This window comes from Uloborus diversus, chromosome 8 (assembly GCF_026930045.1).
Source record: "Uloborus diversus isolate 005 chromosome 8, Udiv.v.3.1, whole genome shotgun sequence".
Taxonomy (NCBI): domain Eukaryota; kingdom Metazoa; phylum Arthropoda; class Arachnida; order Araneae; family Uloboridae; genus Uloborus; species Uloborus diversus.
Window position 1 is genome coordinate 139905048 of NC_072738.1, and position 25597 is coordinate 139930644.

General features: G+C 32.4%; 1 protein-coding gene across 1 annotated transcript in view; it reads left to right on the forward strand.

The window, feature by feature from the left end:
* Window positions 1–1623: 1623 nt before the first annotated feature.
* LOC129227375 (synaptic vesicle 2-related protein-like) overlaps window positions 1624–25597 on the forward strand; it is a 133219-nt gene continuing 109245 nt past the window's right edge. Inside the window, exon 1 of the mRNA XM_054861924.1 lies at window positions 1624–1737. Within this exon, the coding sequence (XP_054717899.1) occupies window positions 1674–1737 (64 nt within the window). The 5' untranslated portion in view covers window positions 1624–1673. The remainder of the gene's footprint in view (window positions 1738–25597) is intronic.

Sequence of the window (25597 nt, forward strand, 5' to 3'; positions counted from 1 at the left end):
AGACGTAGTTAAAATCGTCATTCAAAAGAATGCCGTATGACAAGAGAGCCATAAGGGAGTCTTACATAGCGAAAGCAACAAGGGTGCTTTATCCCTGACTGACCAAGCACAGATCATGACCTCACTAGATGACACTGACGCTTTCGGGTCCTGACAATTTATGACTTTTCTGTGTTAAACCGATGTATTTTAATTTGCTGCTTGATTATCATAACGTGGAAACGTAGTAGAGAGATGTGCCAAATTGCATCATTTGTGACGTCATAAAGACCACGCCTTGTTTGAAAAATCGGACATTTTAAAAAATTAATTTAAAAAAAGAATTTTGGCAAAATGAAAGTATTTTCTGGGTCCATGTAATTTTTTTTTTGCTCATTCTATCATTTCAATGACTAAAAGTAGTACTTTTGACTGAAGGAAACCACCCCATTAAGTCCCCAACTTTGTCGAATCGGCCGACAAAATTAGCTGGATATGAACTTTTTTGGGAGGTCGCAGCGACCTCCCGTGACCTCCCCTCGATCACGGTTTCGAATTATTAAATGAGGGGTTTCCCGTAGTTAAAATTTTTGGAAGGGCAGAAACTCTCAATTTGCCGAATGAAACTCCAAATGTTGATGAAGAATGACAATGCGGTTGTTTCCTTCAGTCAAAAGTACTACTTTTAGTCACTGAAATTAATAGAATGAGAAAAAAAAAATCATGGACGCAAAAAATACTTTCATTTTCCCAACAGTTGTTTTTTAATTAGTTTTTTAAAGGTGTCCGACTTTGAAAACAAGGCGTGGTCTTTATGACGTCACAAATGATGCAATTTGGCACATCTTTCTACTACGTTTCCACGTTATGATAATCAAGAAGCGAATTAAATATTGCACTCTATGCATGCTATCAACCATATCGTTGCCAAAACATGTGAGTAAAGATGCGAATTAAACATTTTTCTCCGTGAATGGCAACACTGAATGGCATTTCATCATTTGTGATGTCACACGACAGAAACGTAAACAATGAAAGCGCACTGATTTAAGTAATTTTTTAAAAATATTAAATTTGAACAAATTATTTAAAAAATAGTCAGATCCTATATTTTTAAGCATGCTCTTGCAGAAAAAAATACTTTTAAAATTTTGGAAGCGACTCCATTATGTGAAATGGAATTTAGCCGAATGAATTTTTGGGAGGTCACAGTGGCCTGCCGTGACTTTTCACTGGGGACTCAGTGACAGCAGGTGACACAGTGTTTGCGTGTAGGAATTACTACGCACTGCGGTGTGACTCCAACATTGCAGAGACGAAACCAACACACCCACACTGTCATATTCAATGGCATAAATAAGTAAGAAAGGCCATTAAAACGAAAAAACAAGCGAACTCTTCCTGGATATTTTATAGAGGTGTCGTCGCCACTTATCAGCGCCATTGTTGGGATAGCTAATAATAAAATACCTGCAGAGTCACTGAGAAAGAGAAAGCATTTTTATTATTGAGACTTGCGAAATAGATCTCATGGAGGAGACGTTTCACGTCACGCATGCGCGGGTAGAAATACAAAGTTCTCGGATAGACATCCGAAGGTCCGCTAAGAACGCGAGAAATCTTTTTCCTTTTGGTTTCTTATGCAAAGAAATTTCGTGCAGAAGGACGAAGGCTTTTCGCTCAGTTGCACAAAAATGGATCTCACGATTAATGAAAAGAAACCTGAAGGCTGCGGGAAGTTTGGACTAAATAATTCGAGTGAGTACTTTTAATTCCATTCAAAAAAAATTTTTTTCAATAAATAACGATAATAATAATTATTATTAATATTTTTTAAAATTATTTTTTTATTATTAATATTATTTATTATTATTTTATTTTGTGTAATAATAATAATAACAATAAATGCAATAATCATAATATTAATAACAATTATTATTATTATTATAAATACAATAATAATAATGATAATAATAATAATAATAATAATAATTATTATTATTATTATTATAATTATTACTATTATTAACATTGTATTTATTATAATAATAATAATAATAATAATAATAATAATAATAATAATAATAATAATTATTATTATTATTATTATTATTATTATTATTATTATTATTATTATTATTATTATTATTATTATTATTATTGTATTACAATTATTATTATTATTATTATATTAAAATTATTATTATATTATTAATATTATTTATTATTATTTTATTTTGTGTAATAATAATAATAACAATAAATGCAATAATAATAATATTAATAACAATTATTATTATTATTATAAATGCAATAATAATAATGATAATAATAATAATAATAATAACTATTATTATTATTATTATTATTATTATTATTACTATTATTAACATTGTATTTATTATAATTATTATTATTATTATTATTATTATATTAAAATTATTAATATTATTATTATTATATTAAAATTATTATTATTATTATTATTATATTAAAATTATTATTATTATTATTATTATTATTATTATTATTATTATTATTATTATTATTATTATTATTATTATTATTATTATTATTATTATTATTATATTTAAATTATTATTATTATTATTATTATTGTATTAAAATTATTATTATTATTATTATATTAAAATTATTATTATTATTATTATTATATACTATTATTATGTGATGATAATAATAATAATTTTTATTATTATTATGTAATAATACTAATAATCACTGGCGCACACGGGAATTTCTCAAACAGTGTGTGGGGGGGGGGGGTCCACGATCGGAGGTCCACCACGCTTATATCATACTCCAATACGCATCCAAACATATTCTTTTGATTTTATCGATTGTTGAGAACAAAAACTATTTAAAAAAAATATTGAATTATTATTTAGGATTAGTTAAAGAAAATAAATTTATGATTAACAAATACTCAATTAAAATACCATCATGAAACACATGAATGAATTTATTTACTTTTTTCTTAGTTAAAATTAAAACAGCGAAGTCAATAAATCATCATTCTAAAACCGCGCTAAGTGCAAAGCGAGACAGTTTAGGTTAAAACAATGTATGTTCAGATGCCGTTCGATTTTGTTGGGGAAGAAAGAAAGAAAATAAGTTATACTCACTGTAAAAAATTCCGAAACGTTACTGAGTATTTTCATGCAACGTCTCGGGATTTCAATGATTTTTATACACTTCCTGGAAATATCAAGTATCGCTGTCAAAAAGTTTCCTGAATTGCCACAAGTTGCATGAATGGAGACTTCTTACTGTTATAAAAAAATATTTTTCGCACCCAGTTTAAAGATTAACTGACAGTATTTATAACGTGTATAAGCTTTAATTTGATCGCGGCTCGTCCAAACTGATTTAAGCTCCCAAAGGAAGCGAATAAGCATGGGCGGATTTATTGGGGGGGGGGGGCAATTCCCCCCCACTTTTGGGAGAACTTTATGTAGTAACAACACATTTTCCAAAAATAAAAAAAATCATTTTTTTTCTTTTTTGAATAGTCAGAAGAGCATGGGTGGGTTTATAGTGGAAGGGGGGCAAAGGAGCAATACCCTCCAGTTTTGAGAGGACTTTATATACACTGTAAAAAATCTCGGAAAACTCTCTGAATATATAAAAAAGTTTTCCGTAATACACAGATTCGTACGCCCTCCGCAGTTTTCTTCTATAATCAGAAACGTTTCCGTTTAGCAAGAAAGTAAGAGTCGACGCATGCGCAGATTACACGGCAATTTTATAGTCCAGCAGAAATCTAAACTGAAACTTTCGAAAGCACGCAATGAAAACAAGTGTTGACTCATGTATGCGAAGTAACACTCATCAAGGGGATTAGTAGAAGTTTTGTTCCTCGCATGAATTCACTGAAGATAATTTTAAAGTCTTATATTTTCTTGCTTATGTATCGTCATGAGATTGAATTTGAAGCTATGTCACTTATTTTTAAGTACGAAGTGCAAATTCTCGACGCATGCTCGCGGAAGGAATACAAACTGAAATTAAAAACCAAATAACTGCCTAGAGGACGCCATGTAAATTCATTGCGTCGCATAACTTGTGTAGGTAATTTACTTTTTTCTTGGATACTTTTCTTCTTTCTACCAAATGGGTAATTTTTGTTGGCAGAATTTTATTCTGTCATAAAAATCACCTTTTTGGTGACCAAAGCCTGCAAAAGACCACCACCGACGAATAGGTAAGTCGCTTTGCAACTCTATTACTTTAAAGAGATTTAGTTCATATAAAAAAATTTAAATAAGTGTTATTGTGTACTTTGTTTTTATGTGTCAATCTCAGTTAATATTTGGCTGAACATTTATGTATCAAGCATTATGAATTAAATGTTATAATATGCAAATTGTCAGGTTTGATAGTTCGTCTTTAAGGTTGCATGTTTTCATTCTCTTGTAAACAGTGTAGCTAGATTGTATGAAGTAAAAAAAAAAAAAACTATCTCTTCTAATTAGGAACATAGTGCTTCAGTATTATCTAAATGACGATATCTCTTTAAATATTTGCATTAGCGAAACGCTTTAAATTAGTTAAATGTGTATTAATTTATTTAACAAATAAATACATGTATGTATTTAAAAGTGTCTTCATTTTTTTCGTTTTACGAGCCTCAATTTTACCAAAAGCAAAAAAAAAAAAAAAAAAAAAGACTTAATAAAATATTTTTGTATTTTTACACCATATTAAAGTATTTGACTTATAATTCATATGATACTTTGATTTATAATGTATATGATACTTTGATTTATAATGTATATGATGTTGCTTTTTCGAGGGGGGGGGGTGCTTCATAGCATTTTATGGGTGCACCATCACTCTTATGGGGGGTGGGGGGGGGGATTCTCGTATATATGAAATGGAATAATCATGTAATAGAGTTCAATGTTTTAATAAATAAAATATATAATGCATTTTGCGCACACTGTAAAAATAAAATCAGTAACCTATTTTGAATAAGTATTTATATTTGTGATGAGCTGGAAAGGGCAAGAACAGAAGAATCAACCCGAATGGTTCCAGCAGGGGGACTTGGTGTCATATTTAAATTCATCAATTTCTCTGTTGGTACTTTTCGGTACACTTTGTTCGTCAGAGAAATTGATTTGAGGTGAACAAATTCTGGAACGCGAAGGGTAGGTAAGTCCTGTCAAATTTTATCCGAAGATAAAAGCTATCAAGTTTGATACAAGATATGTTTTTAAGTTCTGCATTAAAAATACAATATGTTGATAGTTTTGTCTTGAAAATATTGAGAGAAAAACTGAAGTTTAAGATTGTTTAACAAACAATCCCTACTTTTCAGAAGGTACCCCCACTCCAATTCCCCGACGATTTTGTGATTAGGAGTGAAACTAGTAGATTATTTCATAATTTTTCAAAAATTTATAACTGTGCATATGTTATGCTGTTAACCATGCTATTTGTCATTAGAAATTCCAAAAAAAAAAAAAAAAAAAATCCATGAATGATTCTAAAATTGCTTGTATTATTGCTCTTAGATATGAAAGAATTGAAACTGATATGGTATGCAATACTATAATAAAGAATTATATTTTAGAAAAAATCACGGAAAAAGGATTCCGAAATTCTCGGAAACGTTTTTGAAAATTGTTTGAAGAATTCCGAAATACTCGGAAACGTTTTCGAAACTTTCATGAACCACAGCTGCACAGAATACTCAGAAACATTTCTGGAAATTACGGAAAGAGGATTCCGAAATACTCAGAAACGTTTCTGAAAATTACGGAAAGAGGATTCCGAAATACTCAGACACGTTTTTGGACATTACAGAAAGAGGATTCCGAAATACTCAGACACGTTTCCGGACATTACAGAAAGAGAATTCCGAAATACTCAGAAACGTTTTCGAAAATTTCATGAACCGCAGCTGCACGATATACTCAGAAACGTTTCCGAATTTTTTTTACAGTGTAGTAACAACGCATCTTCCAAAATCTTAAAACAAAAAAATCATTACTTTTTTCTTTTTTGAATTTTACAATGAAAATAAAGAGAATAGCGAATGTCCGTTTCTGATGGGAGAAAAGAAAAAAAAGAAAAAAAAACGAACATTAAATACAAATAGCGCAGCTGTCACTGGGGTGCTGAAAATGTGTCTAAATTCAGTGTTTTGGACTGAAAACCATTTGGGCAAGTGTATGAAAATGTAGGCTAAACAAGCTGTCTTTTAAGCTGCAACACTTATAATAATTGACGATTATTTTAACAAATTAGAACCTAAAACAAAGGAAGGAAAACTCCCCCCCCCCATTCGAGCTAACAGAACGATCTACTCGTTATGATTTGTGTCCACATTTAAAATATATTTGTGCATAATATTTATGTTCTTATTAGATTAATTGACTTTTTGAGAGATTCTAAAAAAGTTTTTTTTTTTCCTTTTTTTTTTTTTTTGAGAGAGAGAGAGAGAAAGAGAGAGAGAAATTTACTTCTATCCCAAACTGAATAAATTTCAGTCATCTGAGTGTCAGTTATCCGACTTTTTGAGAGATTCTAAAAAAGTTTTTTTTTCCTTTTTTTTTTTTTTGAGAGAGAGAAAGAGAGAGAGAAATTTAATTCGATCCCAAACTGAATAAATTTCAGTTATCTGAGTATTCTGATTAATTGAATCTTTTTACTTTGAGGGAAAGTACAATTTTACTTACTTTATAAATACTGTTTAAAAAGTAAGGTAAGTCATAATCATCTAAGTCTAAGTGAGTCAGTCCTTGTCATTATTGAAATCTAAATGATTGTGTATCAAAAGTTTTGGAAAAATTTGCTGAAATTTTATAAAAATCTATAAAAACCTAACAAAGATTGGTAAAATCGTAAAAATCCTTCAATCGTAAAAACTGACGAATTTTTGTAAAAATTACAAAAAAATCAAGCAAAAATCTGCAGGTAAGAGTGAATTACAAACAGGGCTGAATTTGCCTATAAGATAAACAAGCTATTGCTTAGGGCCCATGCTTTGAAGTGGGTCCCTAATTCCCCCCTCCCCCCCCCCCCCAAAAAAAAAAAAAAAAATTGCATGATTCGTTCCTTTAAAGTGGAAGTTGGTTGAAAAAAATAATTTCATTTTCAAGTGTTTGAATATTTGGAAACGTATGGCTACAAACCTTAAATTTTAAAATTTCTAACAAATGGTAGAGGGAGAGGAATGCCAAAATTTGTCAAATTCAGCTCCTTGCCACATCCTGCATTAAAAATAAAAATCATGGTTCTCACGTTTTTAACATATTGTTCGAAATAAATTTTTGTGACTCACATGTTTCATATCTTGCTATATATTCAATCTCGAATGTAGTATTTTGGAAATTCTTTTGTATTGATTGCTTTTATCTAACTTCTATTGCATATTGTTAATCTGTTTAGCCCGAAAAAAAATGATACACTACCTCTATTCCTTTTCGTTTTCTGTACTACTTATAATTAAAAAAAGGTTGTTGTAATGAGAAATCTATAGTTTATTTTTTCTTTCAAACTTAAAATGGCTGTTTCTTAGAAAGTTTGAACAATACTGTACAACTGTATAATTTAGTTATCAATTTCTATGTCTGTCCCATTAACCTTTATAAGGCTTCAAAATGCAGAATTTTATGTTCATTTTACAAAATTTCCTCCGGGGGAGAAACCCCCGGGACCCCTAAAATCGAGATATTCAATTTCCCACTTAAAAGGGAGCCCTGTGTTACTCTCTTGATACCAGCCCCCTCTCTTAAGATCAATACAAAAAGGGCAGCATTAAATACACATTAATGAAAACAACACACAAAAAAGTAAAGCATGGACATGCATCACAGACAACAGACAAAAGCATAAGGGTGGGGGTTATAAAAATGTTGCTCAAAAAAAAAAAAAAAAAAAAAATCCTGCCCCCCCCCCCCCCCCCCAGGAACTCAGTCCTAAATCCGCCTATGCGAATAAGTCTTTGGACTACGTAGCTTGCTAGAACTGCAATGAAGTGAGATGTTTGATGCTTACTTGCAATTCTGGCTTAGCTTTAGCTTTGTTTGCAATCCAGTTTCTGGAGCTGTTATATTAGCCGTACCTAAGAAAACTCTGAAATTCCAGAGACACAACTAGCTTTATACCGAAAGATTTCTGGATTTTTCAGGATAATCTGAGGAATTTTGACGGAAAACGTTCCTGGATTTTGAGAATTATGTTACTGGCAGAATTTGGCACATCATCTGCCTATTATTTTCCAGGAACGTTTCTGAATCGTTTTTACAGTGCTTTTTCATTTATTAAATCTGAAATTATAGCTACTTTTGCATTACGTAATATTTACATAGGATTATAGTCGATTGAAAAAACTCAAGGGCCCAAACTCAAGCAAAAATATGAATAATAAAATAAAATCCCTTCCTTAATACGAAGAATTTTTTTTCTTTTTATAAAACTTCAAATATAGATTTAAAAAAAATAATTTAAGACTTCTAGAAAATTTCTTCGTTTATTTCAGAATACTTTAAAACAGCAGTTTCCTCCCAAAACGGATATCGTCAGTTTTACCGAGGGGTAAAAATAGGTACCGGGGATTGAGTCTTTTGTCGGTTACAGTACAAAGTTATTAAAAATCACGGAATCAAATCCTGCCTCAAAATCACATAATCGATAATCACCCGCAATTGATTTAAAAAAAAAAAAATGTAAATGAACTTGGAGTTCGACTTATTATGCGCACTTGCTGAAACAAGAACTATTAAACAAATTGTTATAACTAAACAATATCATAATGTCAACCGCCTTATTGACTACTACTTGATTTTGTAACAAATTGCCAAAAGAAACAGATGTTTTCTTTATCGGACAGGTTAAAATTATCCCAAAAATTATTATATACTAGCTGCGTCACCCGGTTTTGCACAGTCTACCTCGAAACAAGAAGTTATGTCAAGCGACGCGTGTTCAACAATCAGGCTTAAACAAAAAAACAAAAAAAAATCAGTAAAATTTTGCGGCAGATTGCGGAAAAATAAACAAAAATGAAACATTTTAAGTCTTCCCAATACAGGAAAAGCCTCAAAACAAAAGCCAGAATTTTATTTCTTCATATTCGAGAAACAAAATGGCAACACATCTTTCGTCTCAATGATTTTCTTTACGCTATAAATTTTAATAAAATCATTGTGGCGGAAAGTTGAAGTGAAGCACTGAATAATAATTTGAGTAGAGAAAAGCCTTTGAAAAATAGGGATTTTATTTCGAAATCTAAGTGTCATAGGTTATACTTTTTAATAGATATTTCCACTAATTATTATCGGAGGATTATGCTAAATCGCTAAAACATAAAGACGGGAAAGTTACGAATCTATCGATACCTGGTTTGATGGTCAGTTAGTTCACTGGCGTTCGGGAAAAGTAACTTGGACATAGATACATACATACATACGCTGAGATTTAATTATATAAAATTTTTATAATTGAAAGAAAAAAATGGAATAGCTAATTTATTTTCAGAATAAACGTTTTTGGGGGGCTTCATGGGTAATATTAGTCTTAAAAAGCCCTAGCTTTGAAAAGGTTGGGAGCCACTGCTTTAAAATATGTGATACAGCTGTACACATGTATAAACAACATTATGTTTTCTTGTTAATCGGCAACTTTCTGAACTTAATTTTTTTGACTAACTAACAAAACTCTTCAATTCTGAGGAAAATTTCCAATTACTAAATAATTTATTTTTTCTATGTTAGTTTACACATACGTATGTCGGACGTATCCAACAGTGCACTTAAAAATCAGGGCTGCGGGGCTGGAGTCAGACTGATTTTGGGGTAAAGAAGTCGAAGTCGGGAGTCCGAGGTTTAGAATTTCAAGAGTCGGAGTCGGTCATTTTTCCTTCGACTCCGCAGAGCTGATAAAAACAGCACCCAACGGTGTAACCAGTTACAGGGAGCGTGGAAATACAGCGCAATACAAGTTTACCAGAAGAAATGTATCTTAGAAACCACAAGAGATTGAAAAGATAAAAATGTGTCAGATATTAAGATGGCACATAAAAAGATGAAAGTAAGCAATTAAAACCACATACGCAAATTTCGGAGTACTTCCAACCGAATTTATTTGAAATACAGAGCTAGCACAAAAGAGTATCCCGGTTTTAAAAATTTATATCTCCTAAACTATAACACTTAGCTTTATAAATCTTTACTAATAATAAAGCTGAAAGTATGGATCTCTGTCTGGATCTCTGTTAGGATTTCTGTCAGGATCTCTGTGACGCGCATAGCGCCTAGACCGCTCGGCCGATTGTCATGCAATGTGGCACAGAATTAGCTTATAGCATGGGAGTGTGCACCTAAAAGCGATTTTTCGAAAATTCAATTTTGTTCTTTTTCTATTCCAATTTTAAGAACATTTTCCCGAGTAAAATTATCCTAAGATAGACGAGTAAATTACCAAGTTATCATAACGTGGAACCGTAACATGGGCAAGCCAATTGGCGAGAAATTCACCGTACATTATTTGTTTGTAAATATACAGGCGAATCAAAAGACCTTTTAATTTTCTACTACGGGCAAAGCCGTGCGGGTACCACTAGTGATACATAAAGTGAAAGATAAACTGTGAAAGTTTTCTTTCATTCACAAATGCTCGATGTGTGCGCCTTTCGTAACACGACACACATCTATAGCATACATTTTGAAGTGTTTCACTGTCCATTTTTCGTAATGCTACACATGTGAAACCTTTCAGTTCTTGCAATGTTGTAGGCATAACAATTGTTCTTGTAATATTTATATATATATATATATATATATATATATATATATATATATATAAGGTTCAAAGCTAAATCCTCATTACACTGTAAAAATGATTCAGAAACGTTCCTGGAAAATAATAGGTAGCTAATGTGCCCAATTTCTGCCAGTAACGTTCTTGCAAAAACCAGAAATGTTTTTCGCTAAAAGTCAGTAACCTTCTTAAAATTATCCTTGAATTTTTCTGAAGAATATGGAGATATCACTGGCTAAAGCCAGTTTAGAGCCTGCAAGGGAAATTAGGTATGTTTAAAGTAATTGATTAGAAGCTCCAGAAGCATCAATCCAACCACGGCCAAAGCTAAGGCAGCGTTACAAGAATAGACCCAAGCATCAACCTTGCGTGTAATGCTTACCCTGCAAAACTGCATCAGTTCTCCAAAGACTTATTCGCTCTCATTGGGAGCTTAGTCAACCTGAAGGGAACCATTTTTCGCTGCTATTGAAAAATAAATGCAAATGTTATGCTATAATACGTTAAAATAAATAAATAAATAAATAAATAAAATAATTTGAATTTTGACCTCTTGAATTCAAATTATGTTTTTCGCAATCATGAGTGTGTGTGTGTATGTAGACATGTGTATTTATGTGTGTTTGTGTGTGGTATGTGCTTTGTGTGTAGGCATGTGTGTTTGTGTATGTGTGTGTAGGCATATGTGTTTGTGTTTGTGTGCAGGCGTGAGTGTTGTGTGTAGGTGTCTGTGTATGTGTTTGTGTTTGTAGGTGTATATATATGTGTGTGTGTGTGTGTGTGTGTGTGTGTGTGTGTGTGTGTGTACGTGCGTGTATGTATGTGTGTAAGTGTAGGATATGGACGCAACCTGGAGACTGTTTTCGGTATAGGAGCAGCATCGTGAGAAGCCGGTCGACGGTGATGCTGCAGAGGGTGCTGGTGGGAAAATAAAATCATAGGAACGCCGAAACAGTCAAATGAAAGCAATAAGCAATCGGGATTGCTCAAAAAAAAAAAAAAAAACTTGTACAATTAGGAAAAATATAAACTCTCAGTTCACATACAATTTTAAACCCATGTTAGCCGCTATACATACCCCACCCCCATAGGTGTTATTGACTGCCAGTGCTAAGTGCTGTTAAATCTTAAAGCTCTGCGTTTTATATCTCGTTGAATATTGGTCGTAAAGGCAAGCTTAAAGTGTTTAAATTGTTTCTTCATGCTTTCGATTTCTCCAAATGCAAGCAGAGGAATGGGGTTGTTTCCTTCAGTCAAAAGTACTACTTTTAGTCACTGAAATTGATAGAATGAGTAAAGAAAAACATGGACCCAGAAAATACTTTCATTTTCCCAACAGATATTTTTAAATTAATTTTTTAAAATGTCCGATTTTGAAAACAAGGCGAAGTCTTGATGACGTCACAAATGATGCTATTTGGCGCATCTTTCTACCACGTGTCCACGTTATGATAATTAAGAAGCGAATTAAAATTGCGCTCTATGCTTGCTATCAACCCTATCGTTGCCAATACACGTGAGTAAAGATGCGAATTAAATATTTTTCTCCGTGAATGGCAACACTAAATGGCATTTCATCATTTGTGATGTCACACGACAGAAACGTAAACAATGAAAGCGCACCGATTTAAGTAATTTTTTAAAAATATTAAACTTAAATAAATTATTTAAAAAATGGTCAGATCCTATGTTTTTAAACATGCTCTTTCAGAAAAAAATACTTTTAAAGTTTTGGAAACGACCCTATTGGGAGACATATAAAATGCTGGATTTCGTATTTTTTCTCTTTTTTTCGCTTTTAACTTTAAATATCTTAACTCTGCATATTATTTTGACTTTTTTTGCTATTAAACTGATGCATCTAGAACTAAGGGTTGCGAAAATACAGGTCTTGCTGGTTAAACAGCGACGCGCGAAGTTACGCAACCTAACATCTGAACCAACGAGCTTTATAGACATCCATGCGACCGAAGACAGTAAAATCAATAATTGAGACCCGATATGATAACGCGACATCGGGTCCATGGTCATATCTATTATAATATCTTGCACACCACTTGCACTTTCCTTAAGTAAAGTACATTTCAACTATTATATATTTAAACAGCTGATCGACAAATACTTGAAATTCACCATGTATGCTTTCAGTCATTGATAAAAATTTACCACACGATATTTATTACCCGTAATTTATGTGAATGAGAATATCTGGGAAGCACCGAAGTTAAATTTTTTGGGAGTACGGAAAATGTCAATATGCCGAATGGATCTCCAAATTTTGCCGAATCGTCAGACAAAATTTGCCGAATGATGATAATTTTTGTGAGTCGTCACACAAAATTTGTCGAATAAGAAAATGGATAGGGGGGATTAGTAACATCCCTCCCCCCATCGGGGCCCCTGGAGAACATGTTATTACAGTGATGACCATTTTTGGGAGAAAGTGATGCACACAATTGTAGACATAATTATATACTCAAAAAAAAAATTTTTTTTTTTTGGTTTACTTATAGCTTAACTCAATTTAATTTTTTTCACTAAAGTAAAGATGAATGGCTAAAAGACTAGTTCTAAAACTAGTACAACTCATGAGTTAAATTAAAAGGTTAATGAAGTTAGAGAATTTGAAAATTTAATACCATTACGTAATTTTATCATTACGTGAAACCTGGGCACAAGTAAAAACTCAAAAGTAAAAAATCCAGGATTACAATAAAATTTTCTTCGAAAACATTGATTTAAAGCTATCGAATGAATAAATGTGGCAATCAGTGATTGATAAATATTTTGTTATTGAGAATTAACGAGAAACATTTAAATGCACTGATGGACAAAATTATAAACTCAAGACCTTTTTAATTTTTTAATCATAATTCAACCCAGTTAATTTTTTTTTAATAAAACAAATAACGTAATTTAAATGCTCAACTTTAATATATAAATAAACTTTAAGGGCTCCTGTTTATTATATTCTAAGTTTTAGACTTTCTCATCATTAACTTCTTTTCTGAAGAATAAAATAAAAACATTCTTGTCATTAGCTACTGCTTATTTTCTTTATCATTATGTCAAACGAAAAAAAATGCCACTGAAAAAAAAAATAAGAAAGAACATTTATTTTCATTTCAGACGATATTTTCTCTACACGATATAAGTAAAACTTTTTATCGTCTGGTTTTCATGTTCAGAATGATTCGAGCTTTTTTTAGTGCAAGTTTTCATTCTGTCGAGTTGTTAAGTTCTTCGTGCTTTGGTATTCATTGAGTTTTGAAGGGTTGTAAACTTACAGAGCAACAAATAGGAAAAATTGTGGCCTACAAAAATGCTATTAAAACCCATCGTCAAATTGCCTATTTAGTTATGCTCCCAAGGGGCAGTAAAAAACGTACTGAAGGATCACCCAAGTTATGGAAAAAGAAAAAGGACGGGAAAGGCATTCGAAACTAACTGAGAGAGATCGAAGATATATTTTACGCACAGCATCAAACACTGGAGCTTCTTCCCGAGTTAGAAGAGTTCTACAACAAGTTGAGAATATGAAGTAGATAAAAATGAAAACACAGCCAAAAAACTGGAAGTTCAGCATATTGCTGAAATTGAGTTTGCACAGAGACATATGTCTTGGGAAAAAAATGTGGAATACAGTTGTTTGGTCCGATGAAAAAAATTCGACTTGGATGGTCCAGATGACATAAGATACTATTGGCATGACGTTAGAAAGAAAGAACAACGCATATTTAGCCGAAACTTTGGTGGAGGTTCTGTAATGGTTTGGGCTGGTTTCTCTCAGCATGGTAAAGCAGGATTGGCGTTTCTTAATGGAAGACAGAACGCTGAAGATTACTAATTAATCCTTTAAGATCATCTCTTATATTTTGCCTCATCTGATTCCTGGAGGTAACTGGTTATTTCAGCAAAATAACGCGACTGAACACTCAGCGAAAAGTACAAATGAATGGTTCAAGCGCTGGGGTATCAAAGTTATCAAATGGCCAGCTCGTAGTCCATATCTTAATCCGATTGAAAATCTTTGGGGGACCATGGTTCGCAATGTTTATCATGATGGGCACCAGTACCAAACCACAGAGGAATTAAAAAGGGCAATACTTTCAGCATGGAACCATATGCCACAGCAACTGTTGGAAACTCTTGTGGAATCTATGCCCAGCCGCATATTCGAAGTAATTCGGAAAAATGGTGGCCCAACTCGTTTTTAAAAGTTAGTAGTTTATACTAATGGCTAGATTTAATGCAGTGTTAATTTTTAAAACATTTCAAATGTTGATTTTTTTTTTTTTTTTCAATTAACTCATGTTAATAGCAAAATTACATTTTCATGAATCTATGATTTTGTTTTACTAAAGTAATTGCAAATGCAACTTAATTAAACTTAAAAAAATTAAATTTTGTCAGCTTATAATTGTGTTTATGCAGTATCGTAAGTTTTCTGGATGTTAAATGATTAAGTGTTTGAATAAAATTCTACCAAACTTCAGAGTTTCTTGCCTTTGAGTTGATACTTTTGTCAGGTTTCATGTGTTATTAGTATTAAAGTTGAGAATTTTTTTAATTAAATTATTTACTTTATATTTTTTATGAGTTATACTGAACTTAGGACCATTTAGTCAGTTATTTATCTTTGCTGGAACAAAAAATTTTTAACTCAGTTAAATTATGATTGAAAAAATGAAAATAAAAATGAGTTTATAATTTTGTCCAGCGGTGCATTTATATATGTTTCTCATTAATTTCCAAAAATAAAATTTTTAGCAATCACTGATGGCAACATTTATTTATTCTATGGCATTAAATTAACATTTTCGAACGAAACTTTCTCGTAATACGGATTTTTTACCTTTGAGTTTATATTTTTGTCCAGGTTTCACGTAATAATAAAATATTAAATTAGCAAATTTTCTAATTTCATGAACTTTTGAATTTAATTGGTAAAATGTACTAATTTTAGAACTATTTCTTCAACTATTCATCTTAACTTCAATGAAAATAACTTAAACTGAGTCATGCTATAATCGAAACAAAAGAAGAACATTTTGAGTCTATAATTTTGTCCACCACTGTAGGAAGAAGTTTCAAGGTAGCCAAACACCCTAATGGGGTCGTTTCCGAAATTTTGAAAGTATTTTTTCTGAAAGAGTACGCTTAAAAACATACGATCTGACCATTTTTTAAATAATTTGACTAAGTTTAACATTAAAAAAAAAAATATTTTAATTGTTTACGCTTCTGCCAATGACATCACAAGTGATGAAATACCATTCACAGAGTACAATATTTAATTCGTTTCTTTACTCACATGTGTTAGCAACGATATGGTTGATAGCAAGCGTAATATTTAGTTCGCTTCATGATTATCATAACGTGGAAACGCGGTAGACATATGCGCCAAAGTATACCATTTTTGACGTCATAAAGATCATGCCTTACTTTCAATACTGGACATTTTAAAAAATTAATTAAAAATTAAGCGTTGGGAAAATAAAAATAATTTTTTTTTTGTTCCGTGTTTTTTTTATTTATTTATTTTTTATTTTTATTATTTTTATTTTTTTTTAATTTATTTATTTATTTATTTTTTGCTTACTCTATCAATTTCAGTTACTAAAAGTAGTAGTTTTGACTGAAAAAAACAACATTTTCAAAAAAAAAAAGTATTTTAAAATTTTAAGAAACTTAAAATATTCCAATATTCTTCTTTCTTAATTTCCGGAAAAAAAATCAGTCTCTTAATTATAAAAAGCGCTTTTTTTGTCAGAAAATATTTTTTTCTTTCTTTCCACAAATGATGTCTTTCTTTGAGGGGAGAGGAGAGAACGAGAAAGTGTGAGGTTTGTGACAATGGAGAGAGGGGGGGGGGGGGTAACAAGAAATGTGACATCACACTTTTTTTAATAACAATATGTTTGCAAAATATAGTTTGCAAAATATATATTCTTCTTTCTGACAAAGAGGGGTAAGGATTCATTTTGTTAAAAAATGGTATGACATCAATGACGGACAGCGCTTTTTGAAAAATACTTCGTCAATAAATTATTTCACATAGAACTGTGAGAAATTTAACGAAGGGTTTTTAGCTGAAATTATTCTTTTCCTATATAATTTTCTCAAAACCATGTTTTCGAAGTTTTTATTTACGCAAAGAGCTCTCGCACGAAACTTTTCAATTCTATTTGTAAGAAATTTTCAAAAAATGGTAATGGATAGCATTGGTGTGAAATAAGCCTCTAAAATCTAGTGCACGATAGATGTAATTTTTAATAGTGTTCAGTAAAATTACAGAGAAAAAAAAACGCGCATTTGGTTTGGTGCAAATTTCAAATATTTGGAATTGAAAATTTGATTTTAGTTATTTATTAAAAGATTTGGAGGATTATTGCACTTTCTGGCATAGTGTGGTTCTGCTAGGTTAAGTCATGACCATGACAACTTTTACTTCCTTTTAGGTTATTGGACAAGGAGGGCAATGGGCGCACAGTTGAGTTGGATTATTTTTGTAGAGTAAGTTTTGGAAAAATATTCCAATACAGATCGGTCCAATAACACGTTGCATTTTAACTGAACTCCTCCAAAAATGGGTAAACATTGTCAAGGTCATAGCTCAGCTAACCAGAGCCGCACTATCTTTACTAATAATAAAGCTGAAAGTCTGTCTGTCTGGATGTCTGTGAAGCGCGTAGCGCGCCGAGACCATTCGGCAGATTTTCATGAACTTTGGCCCAAAGTTAGTTTGTAGCATGGGGGTGTGCACCGCGAAGCGATTTTTCGAAAATTCGATTTTGTTCTTTTTCTATTCCAATTTTAAGAAAAATTTACTGAGCAAATTATTACAACGTGGACGAATAAATTACGGAATTATCATAACGTGGAACCGTAACATGGGCACAAGCCAATTGGCGAGAAAATTCACCATACATTATTTGTAAATATACAGGCGAAACAAAAGACCCTTTTAATTCTCTATTACGTGCAAAGCTGTGCGGGTACCACTAGTATCTAATAAAGAGTTAATCATGCAAAGTTTGAAAATCGTGTGTTCCTTTTTTATAGGCAAAAAAGAAAACTTTTTGGGACTCAATACTCCCCCCCCCCTCTACATTAAAAGAAATTATTTTTCAAAAAGTATTATTTATGTCAAAACTAACAATCACGTGAAATTTTAAAAATGTACAGTAAATATTTAGGACAAATATATTTCGAGTGTTCGTCGACCTTAAACTTATAACGTCAGAAAAATGCTTTTAGAATAATTTGAGTAAAATCGGTTTTCTGCTATAAATCATTTACTTACATCATTCGAATAATAGTTAAGTTATGCCATGCGTAGCGTGCAATCTCAAAGCACTTACGTCAGCACAGCCAATTGTGTAATTTGTTTTCCAAGATACTAATACGTTATCGATTGCGCAAATATTGACTATAAGGGAAGTGTTTTGCATTTCTATGCTTTGTATAACGTCGTACGTGTTAAGTAATTGTGCCAAAAATATTACAGCGTTCAAAGGGCTGAAAATAATTTTTCGCATTTGTGACTGGTGGTAATTTTTACAAAACAAGTCTCTTTATGAAAAAATAAATAAATAAATAAATAAAAAATAAATAAAATGGAAATTTTAATATTTCGAAGATATCCGTAGGGGTGCCGATATTAATTTTTAGTGGGACAAATGACTTCATTTCTTGATTATTATGTTTTGTTATTTAATGTTTTTACTTCCTTTTACAAAAAAGTTAGTATTGTATTCGCGAAAAAATTTCCACTCAAAAATCGACCTTAATTTCCATTTTGCTCACCCCCGAATGAATGTTGAGTTTTTTTTTTTTTTTTTTTTCGACTCGACCACACGTGGATAAGTGCCTAAGAACGTATAGACACGCGAAATATCCATTTTGACGATTCCCGAGTTAGTTACAACGAATTTCCTCGTGACGTCTGTATGTACGTATGTATGTATATGCGGTTGTGCCCATGTACGGATGTGCGTATGCATGTCGCATAACTTAAGAACGGTATGTCGTAGAAAGTTGAAGTTTGGTACGTAGACTCCTAGTGGGGTCTAGTTGTGCATCTCCCCTTTGGTTGCATTCGGGTGTTTCTGAGGGGGTCTTTTGCCAATTTTGGGCCGGGAATCATTGTTAGTTTCGATGTAAACTCAAGTCTTGTTGCAATTTGGCAGACATTTGGCGATATATAGCAAGTTTTTTGGTTGCCAAGTTTTGTCTCCAACTTGGCGATAAATTTGGCGATTTCTTTTAAATTTTGATTTCAATTTGGCCACTGTTGGTGATATTTAGAAAGTAAACTGTTGAATCACATTAAAACTACCAATAATGGGAAAATGACATTAAATTGGAGTAAAAGGAAGTCATGTGATGCACACATCAGCTCGTTTTATTTACGGTACCTGTGAGATGGATGCTGTTATTAGGCGTTTTATTCGGAGAACAGTTGTCATAAAACAATCAATCCATACATTAATAGACATAAATGAGCAGTAAAATCAGTATTTTTGTGATAATTTCGTTTTTTTTTTTTTTTTTTTTTTTTTTTTTGGCAGAATTGTTAGTGAACAGAAAAACGAAAATTTAGATTTTGAGAATATTACCTCATTTGGAAGACTTCTACTTCCGTCGTCAATGATCTGTCGAATACTTCTCCGTTTACTTCAATTTGGAAATTCTTCAGATAAAAATTTTCGCCTTCGATTTCCTGAGTGCAGCTGTCCTCGAATCTTTCCCGGTCATTTTCATGGCTTAAAATTTCCGATTCTTGCTGTCACTGTTTTATACCTAGAGCGAGTCTACAAAAGGGGCTAAATTGTAAATTTTGATAGAGTACACCTAGAGTGTTCACAACCACATACAGGGACGTCATTTTGAATTTTTCCGGGGGGGGGGGGGCAAAGGGTACATAATCAATGCAAATTTTATCGAAACAACAAAACCACACACTATTTGTCGCTAAAAAGACGACTGGGCGTATTTCACTTTTAAGCATTTTTGAAGAAAACCGATTTAAAGATTTCCAGTTTATTGTATCGCTTGAGAATTGCCACCAGTGTGAGGGACTGTAACTTTTTTACCATTTATTGTAGAGATACGTCTATTTTTCATATTATGAAATCGAATTTGGACATTTCTGTGGTGGTCAGAACACTTTTTTCGATTTTTTTCAAATATGCCCATTCGTCTTTTTAGCGACGAATCATATGAAAAAACATTAGGTTTAGAAATTATGATTGCTAGAACGGAACTACAAGGTCGGCTATTAATTTTCAGGACCGACGTAATTTTAGGAGAACGAAAAGTCGGAAGATGGCGTTAATGATTGCATATTGAAGAGCGTTTTCTTGCGCATGTGCAGTGCAATTAAAACGTAGCGTTTCAATTCCTGTTGCGTACGGACTGCGGCCGACCTGTGTGTGAATCATCATCGCTGCTTCCGCGCCCGTCCCAAAAGCGTCATGCATTTAAAATTTCAAGCGTTTTGGTCAAGCGTGAAACATTTAAAAAGTTATTGAGCGGGATAGCGCTTACTCGCCGTAAATTTTTTTCAACACTTTGTATGATTCTGCAGCTGTCTTGCACAATCTGAAGCAAAATTTAATGCTAATTCTTTTCTCCATTTTCATTTCGACGAGAGGACTTTAAGAGCTAATTTTTAATGAGCCTTTCCACGAGGAACACTTACTTCAGAATGACGCCAATTGCACTGCACATGCGCAAAAAAACGCTCTTCAATATGCAATCATTATTTTGTCTGATTCGGCAAAAATATCATCATTTGGGAAAAGTTGGAGTTCTAATCGGCAAAATTATCATGATTTGGCAAAACATAGAGTTCTATTCGACAAATTGAGAATTTCCGCCCTCCCAAAAATTTAAGTTAGGGGTGCTTGGCTTGCCCGACGATTGTCCATGTCAGCCTGGTCTGAAACTAGGGCCCGAGATCTTAGAGGGACCCGGCGACACTGACGCAAAAAAAAAAAAAAAGAAAGAAAGGAAAGAAGGAAAGAAAAAATGAAGAAAGAAAAAAGGGAAAAAAAATCCGAATAAGAGAAAATGTAAAGTTTAAGTGAAAATTCCTCTTGATATTCACTGTTGTGGCATTTAAAATAGAGTAAATTGTTTTCTAGTAAGCAACTTTGATTTTCCCCCCACTTTTTTCCTTTCCTTTTCTCCTCCCCCTCCCTCCCCCCGTATTTTCTTCAACCCCCTTTTTTTCTTTTATTCCCTTTTTCTCTTCTATTTTTTTCTTTTTTGCTCTGTTTTTGTGGGGCGGGAGGGGCCCGGTGACTTAATTGACAAGAGGCCTGCTTTGGCTCTCTGCTGCCTTGGTGCTTAAGAGTATCAAGGGCTTATAACCTTAAAACTTGTGTAAGCAACAATGTTTCAACTATTTGCTTCAATAACAAATTCTAGTAATTCCCCGCAAATAAAAGACAAAACAGAAGAGGGGAGAAATGCCCGTCTCAAAAAACAGAGTTTCCTCAAAAAAGAAAAAAAAAAAGAGAGATTAAAAAAGTTAATTTGAATTTTGACATATTTAATTCAAATTATGTTTTTCGCAATCACGAGTGTGTGTGTGTATGTAGGCGCGTGTGTTTGTGTCTGTGTGCAAGCATGACTGTTTATGTGTGTGTGTAGGTGAGTGTAAGTGTGTGTGTGTGTACGTGTATGTATGTATGCGTGAGTGTGTTGTGTAGGATATTGACGCAACCTAGAGATGGCTTTCGCTAGAGGAGCAGCTTCGGGAGGGGCCGGTCGACGGTGGTGCTGCAGAGGAAGGCGGGGGGGGGGGGGGATAAAATCATAGGACTCCAAAAAACAGTCAAATGAGAACAATAAGCAATGGTATTGCTCAAACAAAAGAAGCTTTTAAAGTCCCTTTTTTCCGCTCAGAAGTATCTCCATCAAAAACCGTGAATAAAGTTCACTATTGCACACTAAATGCTGAAATGCAATCTAAGCATTTCTCTGCAATTCAGTTAATAAAAGAGGCAATAAATGTGATAAGTTTTATATTACGGCGTAAAACAAAATCGTGATGCTGAAGGTCGTGTTTATTATCCGCAGGCAAACAACCGACGCGCTAAGTTTTTCTTTGTTTTCCAGGTCATTAACGGGTGAGACAGGCATATTTAGGAACTGATAGTACTTATCCGGAGTAGTAAGGGGAAGCGTAAAATGATGACACTTCCTTTTCTGCGATAAATGATTTGCGTGAAGAAAATCTATAAATGCTATTCATACAATTTAGGGGTGCTCATCCCCCCCCCCCCCCCCCCAATTTCAATGGCGCAAATCTCCCTCCTCCCTCAATTTTCTCAACCCTCTTTCCCTTTTATGTTCTTTTGCTCTCTTTTTGTATTGTATTTATTTTTTAAAAAAATTTTAATTTATTTATTTTTTAAAATTCTTCTTATTAATATTTTATTAGAAAAGTTCTGTGCTACGCCAATGACATATACACACACACACACACACTCTAAATAAATAAATAAAATAAAATATAAATAAAATAAAATACATAATTTTAATTAAAAATAAATCAATAAATAAATTTGAATTAATAAACTTAAAAAATAAAAAATCCCCCCCCCCCCGAATTTTGATGGCGCAACGCGCCTTAATACCCCTGACACAATTTGATTGTAATGTGTGCTGTGTGTGAATGCGTATCGATCTAAAACGCTAGTAAAAGAGCCAAAAATGAAATTTTGAATTATAATACATAGAAACTGACTAGACAGCAAGAAAAAATTTTGAAAAAAAAAAAAAATAGAACCGACTTCAAAATTGCTCTAAAAAGTGAAAAATAATTTTATTCTTTAAACACCATCGATAATACTTTTAAACATAATTTTTGAAGTTGGCGCAAAAACAAAAAGTAAAATCCATTGTAACCATGCTTCGTTCATATTGTTATCAAAAAATCATCCAAAGTTAGGAACGAAACATTTATATCGTTACTCAAATATGCTGTCATCAATGCGTAATGCATGTGGTAGTGAAGAAACTGGGCCTGATTTAATTTATAGTTGTAACTGAGTCATGGCTGTGAATGACTTTATCGATCGTTTTTGCGCCAACTTCAAAAATTATGTTTAAAAGTATTATGAATGGTGTTTAAAGAATAAAATTATTTTTCACTTTTTAGAGCAATTTTGAAGTCGGTTCTATTTTTTTTTTTTTTTTCAAAATTTTTTTATTTTATTCTTTTTAATGTAAATGTATTTCAGAAACATTAAGAAGTTACTATAACGAAACTTTACCTTATTTTTTTCATAAAAATGCTCTATACTAAAAAAATAAAAACACGCCTTAAACTTTAAGCGATTGACAATAAAAATTTATCTTTGTTCCTCGCTGGAATTCATTTGTGTGTTAATTTAATTATAACCATTTAAATATTACGTTTTCCCTAACTAATTTTCATTTCACAGCATAGTTGCTTTTTGTGCAATCCTGTATCTCCTTACTCAGCCCAAATCATCTGTTATTGGCATACTTGATAACGATAAAAATACTACTATAGTTGAAGCAAACCTAACCTAGTAACATTGTGAAGGCTAAGCAGATCCTAATCACTGCATAAACCTCGCTTCCACGTTAGGTTTACCCCCACTATAGAGCAAGGACACTGAAGAAACTTTATGCTTGCTTCAGAGAAGCCTCCATTCAAAATTATCACCACAATTACTGTTAATATTATTGTTGTATGGCACCAAATTGTTGAAACAATGGGTTTTATGTTTAATCATCTAATAGGGAAATTGCATGAAATTTACTGTTTTTTGACCATAACGTTTTTCTAACAAACAAATATGGTCAAACAAAGTAATGGGACCTAAGTTGAGCCATCCCCTATCCATTAAAAGAAGAATCATCAAAATCGGTCCACTAGGTGAGACGCTTTTTGAAGTCGGTTAAAAAGAGCTTGATGCCTTTCAAACTAAAACCCTGAGAAAAATATTGAACATATACTGGCCTAATAAAATAACGAATATAGACCTTTTCTGAGTTAGTCCTGAAAGATAACTGGATTTGACGGGGAAGATTTCTGAATTTTGCAGAAAGATTCTAGGTTAATTTCAAGAGACTTACTCTCTTTTAGCAGGGACTTCCCTGGTTTTGGCTATATATTTATACATATATATATATATATATATATATATATATATATATATATATATATATATATATATATATATATATATATATATATATATATATATATATATATATATATATATATATATATATATATACTAGCTGACCTAGCCACGCGTTGCTGTGGCAAAGAAGTTGGATTAAAATAAAATTTTACTCATTATTTTGATAGAATCAAATAAATATTTTTAATAGAGTTTAAAATAGTATAGCCGATTTTAAAACAAATGAGATTGATAATGGGCGTGATTTAATGTACAAACGATTCATAAATGTTCCTGGAAAATTATGGGCAGCTGATGTGGCCAATTTTGGCCAGGAACATGTCATGCCAAAACCCGGAAAGTTTTCCTATAAAAGTTAATAACCTTCCTGAAATTATCTCGGAAACCTCTTTAAAAATTCGAAGATCTTCCCGTTTGAAGTTAGTCGTGTTTCTGGAACTTTAGTGTAAACTTAGGAAGGAATAAAAAAAAAAAGCTTAGCACCTTTCTGATTTATTAAGGAACTTCTATAAGCAGTAATGCAAACATAGCCAAAGCTTAGCCAGAACTGCAAGCAAGTATAGAAAATTTTTACTCAGTAACGTTTCGGATTTTTTTTTTTTTTTTTTTTTACAGTGCAGGCTGAAGAAAGTACTTATTGAATTCAGTCAGTACTAAATAAATTTTTTTATGGAAAAAGCACTATACTTACGCTTAGTAAAATTTGTAAGTATGACTTTGGCCAAAAAAAAAAGCAAAAATAACTTGAAAGTGATAGTAAATATCGAAACTGATTGTAAAATAAACCGAATGTAGAAGCTAAGCGTAAACCCACCATACGCTCTTAGATTCTACACAACATTTTATTCACGTCTGCTTTCTCTATAGTTTGTAATCAATAACTTCTTTACAAAATACACTAACTAAATTAAAAACATAATAATTAAATTTTTTCAATGAAGTAGATAACATTGACTTCGAACTATTGTTTCTATTATTTGCAAACTGAAAACTGTCTAAGCACTAAGTTGTGCACAATGTTCTTGCTTAACCAGTCTTTTGCTAATACGAAAAAGTATGATAACTTTCCACTTGTGAGTAGGTGATATATGGTTGCCCATGAGAGAAATATTTATGTTTCAAGTCCAAACCGAAAGAAGACATTGTTTGTTCTTGAGATCTATTTATGGTCTTTGCAAAAGTTAAACGAATCAAAAATTGAAGCCTTTCAAATGTGTTTGAAAATTATGACGCTATTAATGGATTACGTGGCAACACAAACCTTTCTCCTTTAAACTTTATCGTCAAAATTGCTGAATTTTGATGAAGAAACGTGTACCGTTGCAAAATTTAGGTGGGTTTAAATCGCGAAAAATAATAAATTGTTGAGCCCAATTTTCAACCGGAAATCGTGTAGTCGCATTCCTGGTGTATCCAGGGAATTAAAAAATTCAGTTGGAATGTTTACTGCTTTGTTTTCATCGACAACTGTATAGACTTGTTCAGCATCAATGGGGAGCTTTTTTTTCCAGCCGTCAGTAATGGCCCATTATTCGCAATAATTGTAGCTAAGACAGCGTCATTGCTCTGTTGTTATACGTTGAAAGTCAGTGTTAACTAAGTCGGTGGCCCAACTGTCAGGTGACGGCATATCA